Source organism: Arachis hypogaea, chromosome 5, assembly GCF_003086295.3.
Source record: "Arachis hypogaea cultivar Tifrunner chromosome 5, arahy.Tifrunner.gnm2.J5K5, whole genome shotgun sequence".
Taxonomy (NCBI): Eukaryota; Viridiplantae; Streptophyta; class Magnoliopsida; order Fabales; family Fabaceae; genus Arachis; species Arachis hypogaea.
The window spans coordinates 12,066,956-12,088,176 of NC_092040.1; the positions used below are offsets into that span (position 1 = coordinate 12,066,956).

At 33.2% G+C, this 21,221-nt stretch overlaps 1 protein-coding gene and 1 long non-coding RNA gene across 3 annotated transcripts; one reads left to right on the forward strand and one right to left on the reverse strand.

Moving 5' to 3' along the window:
• Positions 1-1,618: 1,618 nt before the first annotated feature.
• Positions 1,619-11,148, reverse strand: LOC140184662 (uncharacterized). 2 transcript variants are annotated; one of them, XR_011881791.1, is made up of 4 exons: positions 10,827-11,148; positions 10,500-10,735; positions 10,200-10,386; positions 1,619-1,853 (listed from the first exon to the last, which is right to left on the reverse strand). It is a non-coding gene; the product is annotated as an uncharacterized lncRNA (long non-coding RNA). The 2 variants fall into 2 exon arrangements; XR_011881792.1 differs by having other exon boundaries at positions 1,619-1,920.
• A 1,632-nt stretch (positions 11,149-12,780) lies between these two features.
• Positions 12,781-20,056, forward strand: LOC112800791 (kinesin-like protein KIN-7E). The gene is made up of 15 exons (XM_025843186.3): positions 12,781-13,421; positions 13,493-13,593; positions 14,218-14,633; positions 15,130-15,219; positions 15,374-15,474; positions 15,558-15,671; positions 15,738-15,819; positions 15,954-16,021; positions 16,118-16,183; positions 16,276-16,400; positions 16,543-16,879; positions 17,729-17,836; positions 17,930-18,901; positions 19,075-19,394; positions 19,505-20,056. The coding sequence occupies exons 3-15, from the start codon at positions 14,423-14,425 to the stop codon at positions 19,824-19,826; spliced, it is 2,916 nt and encodes a 971-aa protein (XP_025698971.1). The 5' UTR covers positions 12,781-13,421; positions 13,493-13,593; positions 14,218-14,422; the 3' UTR covers positions 19,827-20,056.
• Positions 20,057-21,221: the final 1,165 nt, after the last annotated feature.

The window sequence follows — 21,221 nt, forward strand, 5'->3', positions numbered from 1 at the left end:
TATATCTTACCTTAGAGAAAATTGAAATTGTTTTCGTCTCTAAAGAATATATACTTCGGTAAGAAGAACACAGAGGGTGAGTACTTGCAAAAGACACTCCAACGCTCAAGTCAGTAAGTGTTTAAGAGGTATAAGAATTCTATGATTATAAAATGTTAAACATGAAATAAAACTTATTATGTGACCTCCTTTGAGATATAAAAATTGGTGCCTTTATAGGGGATTGATGAATAGAGTTGATGTTATGACCGTTGGTCATTAAGTCAGAATAATGGTTATTAAGATCGTCTGTTACAAACTTAGAATGAAAGTAAATAAAATCAAGTTATGACTCATAATGCACAAATAAAGACCGAGCTATAAGGTGACGGATAACAACCCCAAACTTTGTCTGTCGATCAAATGATCTAGGTTAAACTTAGAAAATAAAATGAGCTATAACTCGGTTAAAAGATAAGTGAATAATGATATAGTGAGCCTCTAAGTTTAGTTGGGTTATTATGTCGGTACTTATTCAAAAAATAATTGAGTAGTAAAAGTCATTCAATCAAGATAGTTGTATGGGGGATATTTTTTTGCTTGAGAATAATTTTTCATAACATGCATATAGCATTTGATTGTATGTGAACTAAAAAGTTCAGACATAGATATCCATTAACGGGATCAATTATATGATCCGATGATATAATAATTAATTGTCTTGAAAATTTTTTTGACCCACAACAATTTATTGATGAATTTCTCGTTCAAATCAATTAGTTATTAAATATTTACAATTTATATTAAAGGTCATATGACATGAATAAGATAAATTGTGAAAATAAATATGTATAAAATCGCAACATATATTGAATAATATATATTATAAAAGTACAAGAGTTCAAAGAAAAAAATATACCTTGAAAATTGATAATTGTAGAGAAAAAGATGACATATAAATGTCATAGATACCAAATGTGAATTACTTAATTTTATTTGTTAATATTATAACTTTGTTTCGTAGAATCTCCATTAACTTGTTAATAAAGCAATAAAATAATTAGTCATTTAATAATATAATAAATCTTGTTTAGCTACGAGGTATATTCTTTGTGCAAAAATAACAAATTTGCATGTTTATAACTATTTTTTGCTTAACTTTCTACATTAAAAAAATAGTAAAATAAAATTTAATAGTATAAGTTGAATAGAATAATAGTTATATACAATTGATATACAGTTGATTTTTGATGGAATCCAATTTTAAGATTTGAACTCATCATTACCGTCATTTAATTGTATAAATGAAATTATTAAAGCAATAAGAATATAATACATGATGAAATAAAAATTCAATTGACATGATTGTTATATGTCATTATTGTAAGAATATATAACTAGTAAATTAATAAATATAAATATAAAAGTATGTGTGAATAAAATATATAATTTTACTTGTTGTGTAAGTAGAAAACTTTGAAAAAGTTAGCAAAATTGATAGGCGAGTTTGTACTCGAATTGTTTGAAAGCCGAGTTTCTTTTCGGATCGATTGAAAGTCGAGTTTCTCGGATTGATTCATTGATCGATTATGACATGTGAAATATTATGATATGATATGTAAAAGTGAAGCAATTCAAATGTATAAAGTACATAATTTATAAAAAGTTACAATAAATTTAATAAGAGGTATTAAATAAAATCTTAAACAAGATTGTTGAGATCGATTAAAAAATTTGAATGTAAATCAAGTTTTATGAACTTGAGGGGAGTAGGAATTATTTTACTCATCTCTATAGACGGCGCCAATTGTTCTTGTGTGGATGAACTTCTGAGGTATATCTCGTCTTAAAGGAAATTGAACTTGTCTCTTCGTCTACAAAGAATGTATATTTCGGCAAGAAGAACATGGAGGGTGAGTATCTGTAAAAGACACTCTGACGCTTAAGTCAGTAAGTGTTTAAGAGGTATTATAATTCTATGATTATAAAATGTTAAACATAAAATAAAACTTATTATGTGGCTTTCTTTGAGATGTAGAAATTGATTCTTTTATAGACATAGGGTTGATGAATAGAGTTGATGTTATGATCGTTAGTTGTTAAATCAGAATAATAGTTATTAAGATCGTCTGTTACAAATTTAGAATGAAGATAAATAAAATCAAATTATAATTTATAATGCACAAATAAAGATCGAGCTATAAGGTGATAAATTATATATATAATAACAACAACAAGAATAAATTGAAGAATTTAATTTTGATGATTGATATTAAAAAGAGCTCTACACAAATATATGGTTAGATTTATACATATAAAAACCATTTCAAAAGGTATTAGTATAAATTTAGAAATTTATTTAGAGGATAAGATAATATTATATGAGCACATTTTTAACTAATCATAGATATTTTGTTTTTCTTTTATCTTAATTAAATTAAATTTAGTCTTAATTTTATTTGTTATCATGTTATAATGACATATGGTTGGTTTCTTTCATGAGATGGCCAGAGAATTAAATTCATTGACAACTCATTTATTTTTTGTTGGATAAATTGAAGACAATAAATTTTAAGGAATTTAATTCCTAATTTTATGTTTATTTTCCAGTAATTTTAAAGATCTTTTCATAGGTGGTAATTTATAGAAGTATAAATGGGTTATAGATGTTATGCAATGATAGAAAAAGGAAAAGAATTGCATGTGCGTGAGCTTAACTATGTCAAGAATTAAATTTTACACCTAACAATTTTGGAGAAAAGCTTTAGCAATGTTATGGAGATTTTTGAAGGTCAATTTAGTCATAAAAAATTAAAGATAATATATTAATTAAGTTGATCAAATATATCTTAAATAACTCAGAAAGTCATAATCAATAGGTAAAATTAACGGTAAGGGCATAAATTAGCTCTAAGGATATAAATTAGCAAAAAAATTTTTATTAGTTATAACATTTTCGTGAATCTCTCACTAGTTTGTTATTTTTCTCAAGTTCAAATATCGTATGATTATTCGTTAATTGTGTCATTAGTACGTCATCAATCGTTTGTTAGATAGTGACGGATTAATAATAAAAAATAATATAAACTAAAAATATATTATTAAATTATTAAACTAAAAGAATTAAATTAATAATTAAAAAAATCACAAGAAAAATTAAATATACTAACTTCTATAGCCTTGAGAATATAAAGAAGAAGTTTCATGCTTCATAGTCATCATAAATTCGATAACAGTTACTTATAACTTATTTCTCACTTTGTGGGGTGTCCCATATAATGGGGTCACACAGGGCTAATGACCCTTCGAATATATAATTGATGGTATACTATATATAATTCGAATCTCATTTTTCATTATATATATTGTGCTGTTTGCCATACTCTCCAACATGTTGTATCCGATAATGAATTTCATCCACCCCTCATCTATCTATAGAGCATGTGGTCACGTCTTTAAGACTTTTACAATAAAGATAGATACATGCCATGATTTGAGCAGGTCATGGACCATGTACTTATGTGACATATATCTTCTGTTGAAATGATTTTGTAGCTTTGCATAAGAATATTAAGATGCATTGGACTATTTCATGCATACCTTTTAGAGAGAGAAAAATAATAAAAGAGAGGAGGCGGAATTTGAATTTAAAACAGAATTCAATTACTTTTTTTCCCCCGAAAACTCGCATACAGTGTAAACCGTAAAGTTAATATTTAAAAATTATTAGATAATTTAATAAATTTAATTAAATTATTATTTTAAAATTTTTAATTATTAATTTTACAAAAAAATATAACTGCACATGAGTCATTATCTTTTTTTTGTTTAAATCACGTATATTGATGCTAAAATTTTATGCATATGACTGTGGGAGGCATTTACATACAAATGTCTAAAACGCATTTTTTTAAAAATATTTTTTAATAATTAAAATTTAATACATATAATCGATTAAATTGTATTATTTTTGTTAAAATTAGGTCGGATAAATTAATTTGACTGAAAAATAATAAAAAAATAATAAATTAAATCTTGAACTGATCTAAATTAATATTAATTTTTTATAAAAAATGATTATAATATATTTATTATAAAAAATAACTAAAATCTTATTATATTTATGTTAATCTTGAAAATTCTAAATTCTAGTCATATACTTCTCTAACGTCATAGGGTTAGAATTTTGAGTTTACAAAATTATATATATATATATATATATATATATATATATATATATATATATAATATGAGTATTTTAGTCATTTTTTATAATAAGGATATTATAGTTATTTTTTATCAAAATAATATTAATTTAGACTGATTCAAAATTTAATTAACCATTTTTCAATCAAATTAATTTGTCTAATCTAATTTTAACAAAAATAACATACACAATTTAATCAATTATATATATTAAATTTTAATTATTAAAAAATATCTTAAAAAAATTTTTTAAATATCTTCATCTAAGTAATTTTCTATAATTATAACCTTATGTCTAATTAGTTAGGTGGTTTGAAATGAATAATATCTCAGAGAAAATAAAAAATCAATTCAAATAATCTAAATTTATTTTATTCACAAGTTTAGATTCCTAGTATTATCGATCTGAAAAAATATCTTTTATTTTACTGTATTAGACCAAACTTTAAGTTCCAAAAACATGCTTCGGTCCGTTTATATACTGCATTATTTTAGTTTCTCTTGTTGAGTTATTTTTTAATAAAGGATTTATCGTAACATTTTATACTACCAGAATAAAAATTGTTACCGATGGAAGGCATGTGTTAGTTGCTTGAAAAAAAAAAATATATATATATATATATATATTTTTTTTTTTTTCTGTCGGCTGCATAATAATTTGAGTAGGAAGAAAAAAGGTTGAAAAAAAAAATTATAAAGCGGAGAGATGAAGTCAATGAGAGATGCACGTGTAAGTATACTATTTGAGGACTTAAGAGTCCAAAACTCGAAATGCATAAAATGTAGTTTTGTATTCTACAATGGAGCCGATAATGGGACACTCATACGAGAGAGAGTGAGTATACAACTACACATGCATATGATGAGAGTGATATTATATGGGCCTCTTTAGCTCCCAGTTACTTTATAAATTATCACTACACCTCCAACTCCACCACACCATGCACATGGCTTGTTCTTGAAAAGATATCATCTTAGATTATGAACTTTTTTATTACTTCTTTTGGTCAAAGGTCCCCAGTACCTTTTTTCTAGTTTCCTTACCTTTGAGAATAATTTTGAAGAACGTAATACTCAAACAAAGGTATTCATTTTTCAAACACAAAGGAGAATATCTTACCTCTTATTATCAAATTTAAGATGATAACATAATAGTCACTCAACGAACCGGGACCACAACAATAATCTTCTCTCTTACAAGAATTTTATGAGACATAAATAATAAAATAAATAAATAAGCTATCTTACATCTTAATAACACATTTAAATCATTTTTAATAAAATACTTTTTTAATGTTATTAAAATATATTTTTAAAACATATTAGGAAGCAGAATTTTTAAAAATAAATAAAAATATAAAAATTACAGATATAGACATTCATTGGAGTAATTATTTTTTAACACTTTATTATTTATCATGCTCTCATAGATAGGACGAATTTGTTATACACATATCTCGTCTTTGAAAAAGATGAGATAAATAAAGAACGATATCAGTATCTAACTAATTTACAGACGAGATAAAACAATGCAATTATGATAAACGTATTTTGTCTATGTTGAGGATGAGATATATGTATAACTATCTCGTCAATAGTGAAGACGAGATACATACAAAAATCAGCCTATATATATAAAATTATTTGCAGATAAGTTCATTTGTTAACTTTTTAAATTCTCTCCACTTTTTTTTTTTCTTGAGAAATTCCAATTTTTCTACTCTTTTTGTTAGGTTTCGTGCCATTGTTAATGATACAAACACGTGTCGTTGATATCAGTCAGTTGAATATGATATTACACATTGTTAGAGTACTTTATAGTGAGGCTAGTAACTGAAATAGTTGATTATTTTAATATTATTATTGTTAAACTGATTTTGTTAGTTTAAATTAGATAAGAATGATTTTAGAAAATAGTTTAGATTAGATAAGAATGATTTTAGAAAATATGACTATTAGAAGTAATGTTTGAATTATTTGTTAAATAGGTAGTTATATTTTAATTAATAGCTTTATTCTAATTGGTTTGAATTAATTATACTTTTTGTGGCATAATAAACTATTGTTAGGAAAAAATTATTTAAGTTATTTTGAAATATTGAAATCGTTAGTTAGGATTTTTTAAAATTTTTATATTTGTTTTATTTTTTAATGAAATCAAAATAGTTAGTTAGATAAAAATAAAATATGTGGCTTTTCTAGGATTGACCACTGCTCTATTAGGGTTTCTGTGCTCTTTTGGAGCGGTTCTTCACAATTTTTGAATTTTACAGTGATCAGATTATACAATTGAGTATGGAGGCAAGGATGAGTTCTGCCAGAGGAAAAAATTCAGATAGTGATGGGAGAACGACAATGTGGTGATATTTAAGGAAGAAGATATCAGGAAAGGGAAGGAAGCATGTGCTAATAGCCTCATAGGCTGTGTTTTTGCAGACAAAAAATTCTCTGTGGGCACTATGGAGAACGCATTCAGGACCATATGAGGCAGACCAGAAGGGTTCAGAGTCTCGGATAAAGGAAGTAACAAATTCCAGTTTTTCTTTGACAATGATAAGGAATTGATGCGGATTGAGAAAGGTTCCCCATGACTCTTTAAAGATTACGTTCTTCATGTGAGGAGATGGAATGACCTTGATCGGAGGAAGGAGAATGAGATACAAGGCTTCTCGGTATGGTCCCAATTTTGGGGATTGCCAGAATACTATAAAACTATAGAAGTTAGAAGGAAACTGGCTGAAAAAATTGGTACACTTATAGAGATTGGTTTCTATGAGATGAAGGGTGGAGAATCCAGGATCATCAAAGCGAGATTTGAAATGGACATATTTTGGCTGGTTCTAACTAGCATGACCAAGGGGACAAATCGAAGAAAAAACCTATGCCTAGTTGGCTACTTAATAGTCTCTCAGGCCTCTTTATGAAAGAAACGGTGGGTAGTAAGGTGGTCTCAGAGGAGAAAAGTTCTCACTCAAAGAGCAATTCTTTTATGGAGAACTCGGGAGAGAATTTGTTAGACATAGCTACTGCAATTAATCAGGAAACACAAGGAAAAGCTCAAGCTATTATGGCTGTAGAAGAGGATCAAAATGTCATTCAAATTGGCACACCGAAAAATGAGCGTACCAAGATCAAGCAGATGGCATGAAGAAAGACAGAAGGTCCTCAAGTTACATGTGGGGTGAAGCGAAGATTCAATGAGAAAGAAAATATAGAACCACACAAAAGGATTTGCTTGGAAGAGATCCAAAATGATCATGAGGAGGTGGAGGGCACCGGCCGTCAAACGGTGCCCCAAGAGCCATGAGAGTCCTAATGTGAAATTGTCGGAGTTTGGGGAGACCCCTGACATTCTATAATTTTAAAAGGATTTGTAGATTCCACTCCTCCGAGGTTGGTTTCATCTGTGAAACAAAAAATCATCCTCGTCAAGTGGAGAACAAGTTAAGGGCATGTGGTTTTAGTGATTGGTTTTTGTGTAATCCTAGTGGTACAACGGGTGGCCTTGTGCTGACATGGAAAGAGGGCATTGATGTGGAGGTAACGAACTCGGGTGAATTTTTCATTGCTGCAAAACTCAAGGATGCTACTAGGCAGAAGGAATGGGGTCTAATTGGAGTTCATTTTAGCAGCATAGAACAGATTCAGCTTCAGAAATTTGAACAGATCAAACCTATACTACAACAGTTTCAAGGTAAAACCATCATTCTTGGTGACTTTAATGTTATAAAGAATACCCAAGAAAAGGAAGGAGGATTTTGGCTTCGGAACCTTCTATGGCAACATTCAATAACTTTATAGATGACAATAATTTATTGGACCTGGGAATGGTGGGTAGACCGTTCACTTGGTCAAATAGAAGGAGAGGTCAAGAACTTATTCAAGAGCGCTTTGACAGGGTGTTGGCAACATTGAATTGGTGTGCTTCTTATCCTACAGCTACAATACTCAGACTCCAAGAGGATGGATTAGATCACGCCCCTTTACTGCTGGATTCTAATCCTTATATGGAGAAAACAAAACGCAGGTTTAAATTCCAAGAGAGATGGTATTGGAATGCTGAGGTAAAAGCAATAGTTGAGGAGTCATGGAAAATTGAAATTGTGGGATCCCCTATGTTCATCTTTGCTCAAAAACTAAAGAGATGCAGACACTCGCTCGTTTGATGGCAGCAAATCTCTCGGTCAAATTTCCTGCAACAAATCCAAGAACTCAAAGACCGAGTGGAAGAATTGAGAGTCTTTAGAGTTCAAGGGGGTGAGCAGGTTCTGGATATTAAAAAGCAACTAGAGGTGGCCTACTTAAATGAGGAAAGTTACTGGAAAGACAAGTCAAGAATAAAATGGTTAAAACTTGGGGACCGTAACACCAAGTTCTTCCACAATTTGCTCGAGTCAAATGCCACAGCAATAAGATTTGGAGTTTGGTTGGTGAAAATGGGGTGGTAGCAAACACAAATGAGGGTATTGCGAGGGTAGCTGAAGAATATTTCAAAAGCATTTCCTCAGCCTCTTCCACTCTTGATCTGAGCCAAGACTTTGAAGAGTTTGAACTGAAGGTTACCTCAAGTATGAATCAAAAACTTCTGAGGCCTATTTCTATGGAGGAGGTTAAACAAGAAGCATTTAGTGTGCATCCACAGAGCTCCCCGGGGATGACGGATTTACATCTAAATTTTTTCACGCATTCTGGAGCATCGTGGGTAGAGATGTTTTTTCGGCTGTGAGGAGCTTTTTCACAGGAGGCAGACTACTCAAGAGTTTTAATCATACCCAAATCTGTCTTATCCCTAAAGTTTTCGATGCCAAAGACATGTCCCAGGTGAGACCCATCAGCCTCTCTATAGTAGTCTACAAGATTATTTCAAAAATCCTTGTCGGTAGACTGCAAAACATTATGAATCTCTTAGTTAGCCCGAACCAGAGTGCCTTCTTGAAAGGTAGACTGATTTCAGATAATGTTCTTATTGCGCACGTGGTTATGCACTACTTAAAAACGAAGAGATCTGGGAAGATAGCTGAGATGACCATTAAACTTGATATGAGTAAAGCGTTGGAATGGCCTTTTCTTTGGTTTATGATGAAAAGACTAGGGTTTGATGCAAGATGGATTAGGCAGATCCAAGAGGTTGTTACAATTGTTTCTTATTCTGTTGTTGTGGAAGGTCAACCATTTGGCTATTTCAGGCCAAGTAGAGGTATCTGGCAAAGTGATCCTCTCTCCCCATATCTTTTTCTTTTTTGTGCGGAAGGTCTTTCCTTCCTACTACACAAAGCAGAGCAAAACAGGAGTTTACAAGGGATTCAAATCACTAGAAGATGCCCGACTGTTAACCACCTCCTCTTTGCAGATGATTCTATCATCTTTTTTAAAGCTTCTCCTAATTATTGTGATTGTATCCTAGACCTACTAGGTGATTATGAGCAGTTCAGTGGACAAACAGTCAACCTAAATAAGTCAGCTATCTTTTTCAGCAAAAACACTCCTCAGGATATCAGAATCTTACTGGCCGAGAACCTAAATATCTAACATATTGGGGCCCAAGATAAGTATTTGGGTCTGCTTTTTATGATTCAGAGATAAAAAAAAGGCTACATTCGGTGCTATTAAAGATAGAGTTTGGAAAAGAGTTGAAGGTTGGAAACATAAACTACTCTCAGCTAGAGGGAGACATGTCCTCATTAAGGCCGTGGGAGAAGCTGTCCCTATCTACACCCTATCATGCTTCAAACTTCCTGACTCCTTACTTCAGAAAATTCATGATATTTTAGCTCAATTTTGGTGGATTCGGAAGGAAGAGGAATGAAAAATCAGCTGGGTCAACTGGAATATGATGACAAATTCGAAAGTAGAAGGAGGACTGGGATTTAAGAATTTGAAGGCACAAAACTTGGCACTTCTAGGCAAACAATTTTGGAGAATAGCAACACAACCTAATTCGCTATTGGCTAGAATTCTCAAAGGCAAGTACTTTCACTATACAGATATTTTGAGAGCAGAGATAGGAAACTTACCTTCTTGAGGCTAGAGGAGCATTCTAGAGGGGCAAAAAGTCACTGAGAAAGGTTTAATTTGGCAAATAGGTCCTGGCTCCGAGGTGAACATCTTCTTAATTCATGGGTTCCGTCTTTGCAACAATTTACTCCTCCAATCAGCCTAAACATCTTTTCCATGAACCAGCCAGTCTCACGAGTTAGTCACCTGATGAATGAAAATAATGAATGGAATCAACAACTCATTTCCTCAATATTCCCACTAGCCATCACTCAGCAAATTTTAGCAACAACAATTGGTGAATAGAGGGATAAAATTACCTGGTTGTTCCACAAATCAAGCAAATATGAAGTCTCTTCTGGGTACAGAATAGCCTTTTCCTTCAACCATGAAGCGGCTGAGCTTATCCACACCTTCAGCAAAGGCAAGGAATTTGGAGAGATCTCTGGAAGATTAAAGCTCCACCACAAGTCCTCTTCTTCCTCTGGCGTGCTCTGCATAAAAGACTTCTGACTATGGAGCTGCTTTATCGAAGAATGCCCTCGAGACCGCCTACCTACCCGTGGTGCCACACAGCCACAGAAACAATTATACATTGCCTATTTACTTGTGAGAAAGCTAGAGAAGTGTGGAATAGGAGTCCTTACTGTGGTATGGCTGTTGGCAAAGATGAGGGTATGTTCTTCCAGTGCTGGGCAGCGAAGGAGCAACATTTAATTCTTTATCCAACTGAAGAGTAAAGCCTATTATCATTGGGGTTTATTGCTGGAGCATTTGGAGAGCTCGCAATGAACACGTCTTCGAGCAGGTCTCCAAGACTTTCTAAGAAGTGGATGGCTTAGCAAGAAGCTAAGGATGATTAACATGGCTTCTGCGGCTGCCAATGAACCCCAAATCTAATTAGGCATTCTTTCCTTTTCTCTCTCTTTATTGCAACTATTGAAGATAGCACTCTATGTGTCTGAGTTTTGAAGAGTCTGTTGTTTCTCTTTTTTATTTTCCTTTAGTCACATTTGAACAATTGTATTTCTTTTTCTTTGAAAAGAATAAAGCATCTCTTTTTTCTTTGGAAAAAAATAGTTAGTTAGGATATTTTTATAATATTTTATTTCATATTTATTTTATTTATTTCAAAAAATTCTAGTTAGTTCATTAGTGGCGTTAGTTTTGATTTTTTTTAATGTCACATATTTTTATTATAGAACTAAAGTTCAGTCATATGTGTTGCAGCTGATGGTGTTTCATTTTAGGCGGATCTATTACACCATAGCACCACCAGAGATTATATTATCGTACTTTAGGGAGACTAATTACTTATCAATAATAAATATTTTATATAAATGAAAGGCACATATGCTTCACGGACACCCAATTGAACTTTGATTGTATTCACAGTAGTATTTAGTATAATCAAACTTCTCCACTCTATAATTCACAGTTAGTCGAATGTTATAATTCTTCATCCCCATATGAACAACTTTCCTACTAATAAACCAGTGGTCCACTCAAAATTAAGTGCCCAATTCAAATTATAATCATCATCTACTACACCAATGCCACAAAGTAGTGGATCCTCCTCCATCTCATCAAGGTCCAATATGTGATAGTAACTAGGCACATTGAAAAGGTTAGGTACACAACAATGGTGCAGGTAACAGAAATCCTCATCCCAACAAAGTATTTGCTGCAAACTCATCCTCCTCAGAGCTATCCAAGAAATCTTCGATCTTAGCAATATATTCTTCATCTGACTTAGAATCCTCCTCTATGCGATCAGCTAGTGTAACGTAATGCAACGGAGATGCAGTAATTGGTGGCCGGTCCCAAGAGTGTGGATGTAGACGGGCCAGTTCCACCATTCCCAATATCAACGACCTCGACGTATAACTCAATGACTTGGTGTGCTAGAATTCTCTCATGAGCCTTAAACATCGCACGCACGTGTTCATCACCTACAACCCAAAAGAACATGAACTTGAAGTCTCAATTTGCTAAAGCAACGAGAAATTTGTACCTAGTTTTCGTAACCTCTCTTTGACCTTGAACTCCATCTTCATCAATATTAGATTCTTCAAATCCTACGAAGTGTCGAGTCAAAGGGTTTGAAACAATCATTTACATAAACACTTACAACATACTCACTACTAGACATTTTCAGCATGTAAAAGGAATTAAAGAAATGAAATTGGTGCTACAATGACATGAATAATAAATTTTTTATATAGCTAAAAATTTTTGTCATGTGTATATATATCATGTCTACAAATATAAACGGTTTTTTAAATAAATATCTCGTTCTCACCATGGACAAAATAGTTATACATATATCTCATCTTTATTATAACGAGATATGTTTACAATAATTGCATTGTCTTATTTCGTTTGTAGAATAAATACATTATTATCGTTTTTTACTTGTTTCGTCTTTTTCAAAGTCAAAATATGTGTATAATAAATTCGTCATCTCTGATAACAGAATAAATAATAAAATGTAATTGAGTAAATATGCAAATGTGCGTCTTGGTAATTTTTTATTTTTTTATTTTAAAAAATCTATTCGTAAGAACTATAAATATATAATTTGAAGAGGACAAATGAAAAGGTGAGTAATAAATGATGCCAGTATGCCACAATCACAATTCAATTCACAACCAATCTGGTTGTTAGATAGATGAGCGAATCTTAAAAACCATTATTCTTCCTCTTCATTCTAAATAGAAAAGTAGAAAACTGCAGTAGTAGTTAGTGACTATGGTACACTTTGTTAGCTGTGTGGAAAGTGGGGGAAAAGGCACCATGTGCTACACCGCCATTTGAAGTGGCATGGTTTAAAGCATTCTTCACCTTTTCATAAATTCAGCTCATGCATGCCCCCCTCCTCTAAATTATGTATCAATTTGGGTAGATTGGTAATTTCATGAGTCTAAGTCGTTACTATTTTCAAAATATAATATAGTGTTTAGCGCGGTAAAAATATTATTTATTATTTATATCAATGCAATATACAACGCAAAGCAACGAAGTAACAAGAAGAAAATTAGGAGGGAGACGTCAAAGCAACACAAAACCCTTTTGGACAGAGAAAGAAAAAGCCATTTCTGCTTTCTCTCTTTACATTCAAGCTCGCTTATCATTGTTATGTTCCTCACTCACTGCATTTGCAATGCATCGCGCTTCATACTTCAGAATGTTCTCTTCGATCTTTTCTTCATTCTGAGATGGCATTCAATTTCCTGCATGAGGTGAGAAACGGTTAGTTCAATTTGTGTTTCCTTTATTTGAATTTTGAACTCTCACATTGTGTTATCAACAGTCAAGGAACAAAAATGCAAGAATTTGGTTTCATGAAGAAAATGTGATAGCAGAATTTGCTGTCAGAGTAACATTCCATCATCAGAATCTAGCTTCAAAATGGTATATTGTATATCTTTTTCTTTTTTTAAAAAATTTGTTTGCCTTTTCTTTTTCTTCCATATATTCTATTTCTGGAATCTTCTCTCGAGTTCTGTTTGCATTGTGTTGCACAAACTAAAATTAGGAGAAGCTGAAAAAACTGCCAAAAATATCTTTAGAGTGGGTTTTTTGTTGAAACAATTGCACCCGTTCATTTTTTTGTTGTCACTTTGGACAACCCAATTTTCAGATCTTCTCTCTGTCTCTGTCTCTGTTTCTCTCTGTCTCTGAATTCATCTGCAAATGAATTAGGATGAAGAATGTTCCTTTGAAAATTTCTGAATCCTTAAGTCCTTATCACCTCTGGTAAATTTTCTTTAACAAAATTGGACGTTTTTCTATATTTCCATGTGAAGAAGAATTTGACAGTCTGTTCCATGGAATGGGGACCATTTCATAAAAGTCCAAGTTTTTATATTAGAATACAGAAACCACCGCATTCTGTTCTCATAATTGGAAGACCTTGTGATATTAGTCAATTACACCTCTAAATATAAAATTGCATACAATATTAATATGTTTTTTCTCTGCTAAAATGAAGTTGTAACCTACGATTACTATTATTATTTTTTTGTTTTGTTGCAGATAATAATTGGGGTCAAAAATCTTGAGTGGCCCTAGTGTTCCATACCATCCCAACAATGCAACACAGCAAGCTTCATGAAGCATTCAGAAAGAAACTAGTGCTAGATTAACTGAATACAAAAGTAGCATTTGGGTTGCTCCAAATTCAATGACGTGTGATATCATTCTCATAGTTGGAATTAGAGTTTAGAGGAGGTGGGTGAGGATGGGTTCTGTGGGAGGGGAGGAGGCAATGCAAGATCCTGCAGACCGCGAGGAGAGGATTCTTGTTTCTGTTCGCCTTCGACCTCTCAATGACAAGGAGCGTGCAAGGAATGATGTTCCTGAATGGGAATGTATTAATGACACCACTATCATATACAGGAGCAATCTTTCAGCTTCTGATAGGTCCCTGTACCCAACAGCATACACATTTGGTATGAAAACGTAACTATTGTATTTGAAAAACAATGATTTAGCTTCTTACTTAAAATTAGCCAGCAGCTGTGGTTTTTATATCCCTGTCTGTCTGCGTGAGTTTATCATATTATTTTCAATTTATTTCTTCAGTGTTTAACGAAAGAATGAATGTTCTTGTCTTGGAGTATAAGGTGGAAATTTACCATAATTGCTGCTGTTCATACCCTTTGTTAATGCTACTATCAATCAATGGCTTTATGTCTCTTCCAGATTATTATTCAGTGTGTGTGGTCTCTTTTTGTTGATATCATCATTCTTCTTGGCAGAAAATATTTACAATGTATGTTACGAAACTGGTAATATCCATGCATGCAGTTGAAGTTGGTGAATTTGTTTTGTCACTGAATTCATTCTGCCAAGATCATGTTAAGCCTATTTTTGTTACTGTCAGTTACATGGACTATGATAAGATTTGCTTTCATGTTCTGATCCACACATTTCTTTTCGCTGCAGACAGAGTATTTAGGGCAGATGCCTCCACTAGGCAAGTTTACGAAGAAGCAGCTAAGGAAGTTGCGCTTTCTGTTGTCAATGGCATCAATTGTGAGTTCTCTTTCTTTCTCTATCTTTTCTTATCTTATTTCTCCCATCTTCTTTTTCTTCCTTCATCAGCATCAGCATTCATTCAACTTCAATGTTGATATCTTCTCTTGCTTTATCCCTTGTGGCTATGGTCTTAAATATTCTATTTGATCAGCAAGCATTTTTGCATATGGACAAACAAGCAGCGGAAAGACATATACCATGAGCGGTGTAACTGAATACACTGTAGCTGACATTTTTAATTACATACAAAAGGTAATTGAACTGCTAACGCTTGCCTGCAATGCTGTGTTTTTCTCCAAACTATTTTTTTTACTTAGATTTTTCCTTTTTTACAGCATACAGAAAGAGAGTTTGTTTTAAAGTTTTCGGCAATTGAGATTTATAATGAGTCTGTCAGGGACCTCCTCAGTACAGATAGTACTCCTCTTAGACTTCTTGACGATCCAGAGGTACATGTCTTCATCTCAAAAGAGGTAGCAAAAGTACATGTCACTAACAGTTTATCATTTTAACAGAGGGGGACAGTTATTGAGAGACTGACTGAGGCAACTATGAGAGACTGGAACCATTTTAAAGAGCTTATTTCTTTCTGTGAAGGTAATGATGGTTTGAGCTATTCTTGCTTCAAAGGACTACCTAGATTGGATTTCTTTTATTTTTCTATTTCCCTGTTACAAAATTTTTATCCAGCTAGAGCTGATTGCTTATCCAAATTGATCGCATTTTTTCAGCTCAGAGGCAGATAGGGGAGACATCACTGAATGAAGCAAGCTCCAGATCTCATCAGATTCTCAGACTGGTATTATATGTTGTTGTTTTTGTCAAAGGCCTGCAAAATTTGTGAACTTTCATAGTAGACTTTTCTTACATTTCCTAAACAATGTGGTTTCTTCAGACAATTGAAAGTTCTGCATGTGAATTCCTTGGAAATGACAAGTCTAGCTCTCTGGCTGCTTCAGTGGTATGATTAATTTGCTCATTTTATAGTAAATAATTATTATGTCTATGAGGAAATCAAATGATTTTTTTTTCGTTGGGGGACGGGGGGCACAGAATTTTGTGGATCTTGCAGGAAGTGAACGCGCTTCCCAAACAAATTCAGCTGGCACAAGGTTGAAAGAAGGTTGCCACATTAATCGCAGCTTACTAACTCTAGGAACTGTTATCCGCAAACTCAGGTTAGCTTGTGAAGTTTGTGTTTCAATGTCTTGTTACATTCTCCAGACCATGTATACATAATATCTGGAACTTTTTAGTTCTCTTGAGTCTTGAGCCAAGATCATAATCTTTTGCCTCACATGCAATTGAATTTGGTTGCAGCAAGGGGAGAAATGGACATATTCCTTTCAGGGATTCAAAGCTAACCCGCATACTGCAGTCGTCGTTAGGGGGTAATGCAAGAACTGCAATCATCTGCACCATGAGCCCTGCACGGATTCATGTTGAACAAACCAGAAACACTCTCTTATTTGCAAGTTGTGCCAAAGAAGTGTCAACTAATGCACAAGTTAATGTAGTAGTGTCTGACAAAGCACTGGTCAAGCAATTGCAAAAGGAGTTGGCCAGACTACAAAGTGAATTGAAAACTTCAGGGTCAGCCCACTCTACATCTGATTGTGCAGCATTACTGAGAGAAAAGGATCAAGAAATTGAGATGGTAAGGTTTTTGACTTGTTTCCTGTGTTTTTTAATTTTATGATACGATGTAGTATGTTGTATTATTCTGACATCACGTCTAGGTAAATGCTAATAAACTCCAGATAGATTAATCGATAAATTATAGCAACCATCATGTTACATATGGAAAATTTGTATTGTTTATAAGGGTAGTACATGTTACTGGATTGTTCATTCAACTATTTGTTGTTGGTTCTGTATTGTTCTTCTATCCAGGTCTGGTCACATACTCACATACCTCCTGTATTGTTTTATCTCCTTGGTTACACCTACTTCAATCCTTACACTTATATTGAACTACCATTTTGTATTATTAAATTCCACCATATATTCTTTCATGGAATATATCTACCTCGGCTGAAAATTTGATAGATTGAAAACTAGATTTTCTTACTTCCTTCCGGTGGTGGATGACGGATTATTTGATGGTCTTTAGTAAAAAAACCATTGGACCTTAAATTTCATTTCTGGCACTGCCTTTATGGTCATTACTTAGCACATTGGTAATCCATCATAATCTTCAGAGAAGCTTGAGTTAATTGTTTTTGTTTCTATTTTTGTAGTTTTTCCTTTTTAAGATATCCCTTAGTCATAGTACATTTAGAATATTTTGACTTTCAGCTGATGTTTTCCATGCTCACTGAAATATGCTAAAAACTTTATGAAAGCATTACATTTTATTGTTGTCATAAAATAACTATTTTTCAAGCTAACTTTGATTTCAGCTATAAAAAGAGACTACTGTTTTTAATATTTATTTATAGTTTGATATCTTTGAGCATATATTTCTTTTGGCCATATACATGAACTATGTTAATTGTACATGCAGTTAAAGACAGAGGTGAAAGAGCTGACTTTGCAGAGGGACGTTGCACAAACTCAAATTAAGGATATGATCCTCCAAGCAATTGGAGATGGCGAGTCTTCAACAGAATTTGTGAGTATATGGCCTATCCTGCTAAAGAATTTAAAGTATTAATTTAATTGGTGGAATAACTTCTCACTGTTAATTTTCTTGCCAAACATTCAGGATAGTGTGTATTCTCAATATCCCAAAATACGTGTGAGAAATGTGTGGGATTTTGGAAATCAAACAGAGGAGCAAAGTTCATTGAGTGTTGACTGCGAGGAGAGTTTACGGTCTTTTATTGCATATTCGGATGGACACAGTATCTGCTCTGATGATAACTTGTTTCAACTTCCTGACCTTGACAAGAATCTTCGAATGAGAAGTGCTCCGCTCGTGGTCTCACATATAGGCATTCGAGATGATCAGAAGAACATTGAAGATGAACAAGAAGAGGATGCCGATGATCAGCAAGAAGAGGATTCTTGCAAGGATGTTAAGTGCATTGTGTCTGAGGAGCTAATTAGAAACCCACATACACAGCCAAAAGTGGTTGCTTCAAGCTTAAATACATACACTGATTCTATTGCATCATCTCCTTTTGCAAACGCAGATACCTCGGCATTGGCTGAACCTGATAATAGAAGAGACAAAACAGATCTGGATTCATATTCACCTGGGTTACAGGAAAACAAAAGGGTGAACCACTTGCGCCAAGATTTTGTTATTCCCTCCCCAGAGAAAAGTTATGCTTCTCCCTGGCTCAGAGAAATCGGTACATCTAGTTCTAGAAGCTTGAGGTTTAGCAGAAGTAGAAGCTGTAGAGCAAGTCTTATGAGGAATTCATCTTCGTATTGGTTCGATGACGAAGAAAGTATTCAGAGCACAACCCCAATAGGGAATGAAAAAGACTTCACTAGAAGACCTGATGTACTTCAAAGCAAGGCTTATGTCCTAGACCAAAACACCTATTTGGAGAGGCTGCCCCCATGGAATGCCGGTGAGAATTCTGTGGAAACTTCTGCCATTGATGATGTACAGAATGTGGAATCCTCCATTGACAAGGAAACTAAGAGCAATTGTCCTGAAGCTTCAACTCCACAAATAAAAGAAGAGGAAGATCTTAAAACTATGAATTCACCAACTGACCATGAGGTAAGCTTCCATCATGCTTCTTAAATTTGTTTCTTTTCTCTCCTTTTATTTGTCTTTTATCAGCTTGACGGTCAACTATCAGATACTGGATCCATTTGAACATTTGTTTTTATTTTTCAACCATTGCTGTTTAACCATGTTAGTTATATAAGTAGCACATTTCTGCATGGTAGGTGTCCAAGACAGGATTGGATCCTGCAGTATCTGCAAAGAATTTCAAAGACGTTGGTGTGGACCCAGTGCAAGCTGAAGGAGACAGTAGTCCAGACTGGCCTTCAGAATTCAAGAGGCTGCAAAGAGAGATTGTTGAACTCTGGGATGCTTGTTATGTTTCATTGGTTCACAGGACTTACTTTTTCCTTCTATTCCAAGGGGATCCCTCAGATTCTATTTACATGGAAGTAGAGCATAGAAGGCTATCCTATCTTAAGCAGACTTTCTCCCAAGGCAAACACACTGTGGAAGATGGAAGAATTCTTACAGCTCAGTCAAGGTAACAACAACATTTCAATTTTCAAGCATTAAGAAATATAAGAATTGAGGTCATGTTAAATTCTTTGTAACAAGAAGCCAATTAATAATGCTTTTTCTCTTGAAAACCAGTATGAGAACTATTAAAAAAGAGAGGCAGATGCTGTGCAAGCAAATGCTGAGGAGGCTGTCCAAGTCTGAAAGAGAGAACCTCTACTTGAAATGGGGCCTTCTTTTGAGTTCCAAGAATAGGAGATTGCAGTTGGCGAATCGTCTATGGAGTGACACAAAGGACATGGAGCACGTTAGAGAGAGTGCAGCCATTGTTGCAAAGCTGGTTGGTTCAGTTCAGCCAGAGCAAGCTTTTAAGGAGATGTTTGGACTTAACTTTGCCCCAAGCCCCACAAACAGGAAATCTCTTAGTTGGACAAGCAGCATGAGGAATATTTTGTGAGTTTGGATCACTCTTTAGGAAGGTTGATTACGGCCATGTAAATAACACATTGTTCTTTCAGGGATTGTACTATTGAACTGATTGTAAATTGGTTTGTAACTTGTAAGGGATGTGCAATTCCTCAAAGGTAATTCTTTTCCAAAAATTGTTGTAGATTCTGTGCTGGTGAACATCACAAATATTGAATAGGTTGTATGGTTTTGTGTGCTATGTTAGCACCACCGTTGTCACATTATCTTCTTTCATCATTTATTATTATTTTACTAAATGGTGTTATCAAATCAAGAATTATTCAACCAGTTATCTTATACATACAACTTTTTTTTGACAATTAAGTCCAACCAAATTTACCTAAACTCAACAAAAACCAATTTCAGATTAGAAAGCCTATAAATACACGCTCCTGCAACTGTTTACTAGTGCGAACGTTAAATATAAAAAAACACTTCTTCTCCCTCGATCAAAACTGAAACGATCAAATTTCAAATAACATTCAAAATTTCTCAAAAATCTTTCAAAATCTTTGCAAAAACTCAAGAAAATTTTAAAGTTACGTTCCAAATTTTCACTGAAAAACACAGAAATAGAAGACCAAAGATTATTGAAGATACTATTCACTAATTATTCATTTTTTTTTCACTTTTCTCTTTCGCATTTTCGATCGCGAAATACTAGATAGTCATATTTCTGTTTATTTAGTAGATTCATTTTGTGTTCTTGCGTTTAAGTACATATTATTGTTCTCATTATACTGTTCATTTGGCGATAATATTGTTAGATCGATGTAAAAATGTTACGTAGTGTTTCTCGTATAGTTTAACCTATAACTGCATTGAATGTATTTTTGTGCATATTTGAATGTTTGCATATTTTGAACTAAGTTCGTGTGTAATAAACTAGTAATCAATAATAACTTTTAGTGTATTTTGTCTGAATTGAAGTGCACCTAGTGTTGTTGTCCTCTTTTTGTTGTAACTAAGCAATAAAATGTTGTTGTAGTGCTTCTGATGTTATTTTGTACATGTTTGAGTGATTTGCATGTGTTTTTTTTTTTGAGAAATTTTATTCATAGATTTATTGTAACTAGCCTATAGAAATTTATTTTAATACTTCTGGTGTCATTTTGTTTATGTTACATGTCTTTTTAAACTGACATTATGTGATCCAATCAAAAAATAAAAGCAATGCATTTAGTTTGTATTTCAGTGTACTTTGTCTGAATTGAGGTGCACTAGGTGTTGTTGTCTTCTTTTTGTTGTAACTAGGTAACAGAATGTTGTAGTACTTCTGATATTATTATGTTCATGTTTGAGTAATTTGTATGTGCTTTTGTCCATTTTTGAGAGATTTTGTTCATGAATTTGTTCTAGTGCTTTTAGTATTATTTTGTGCATG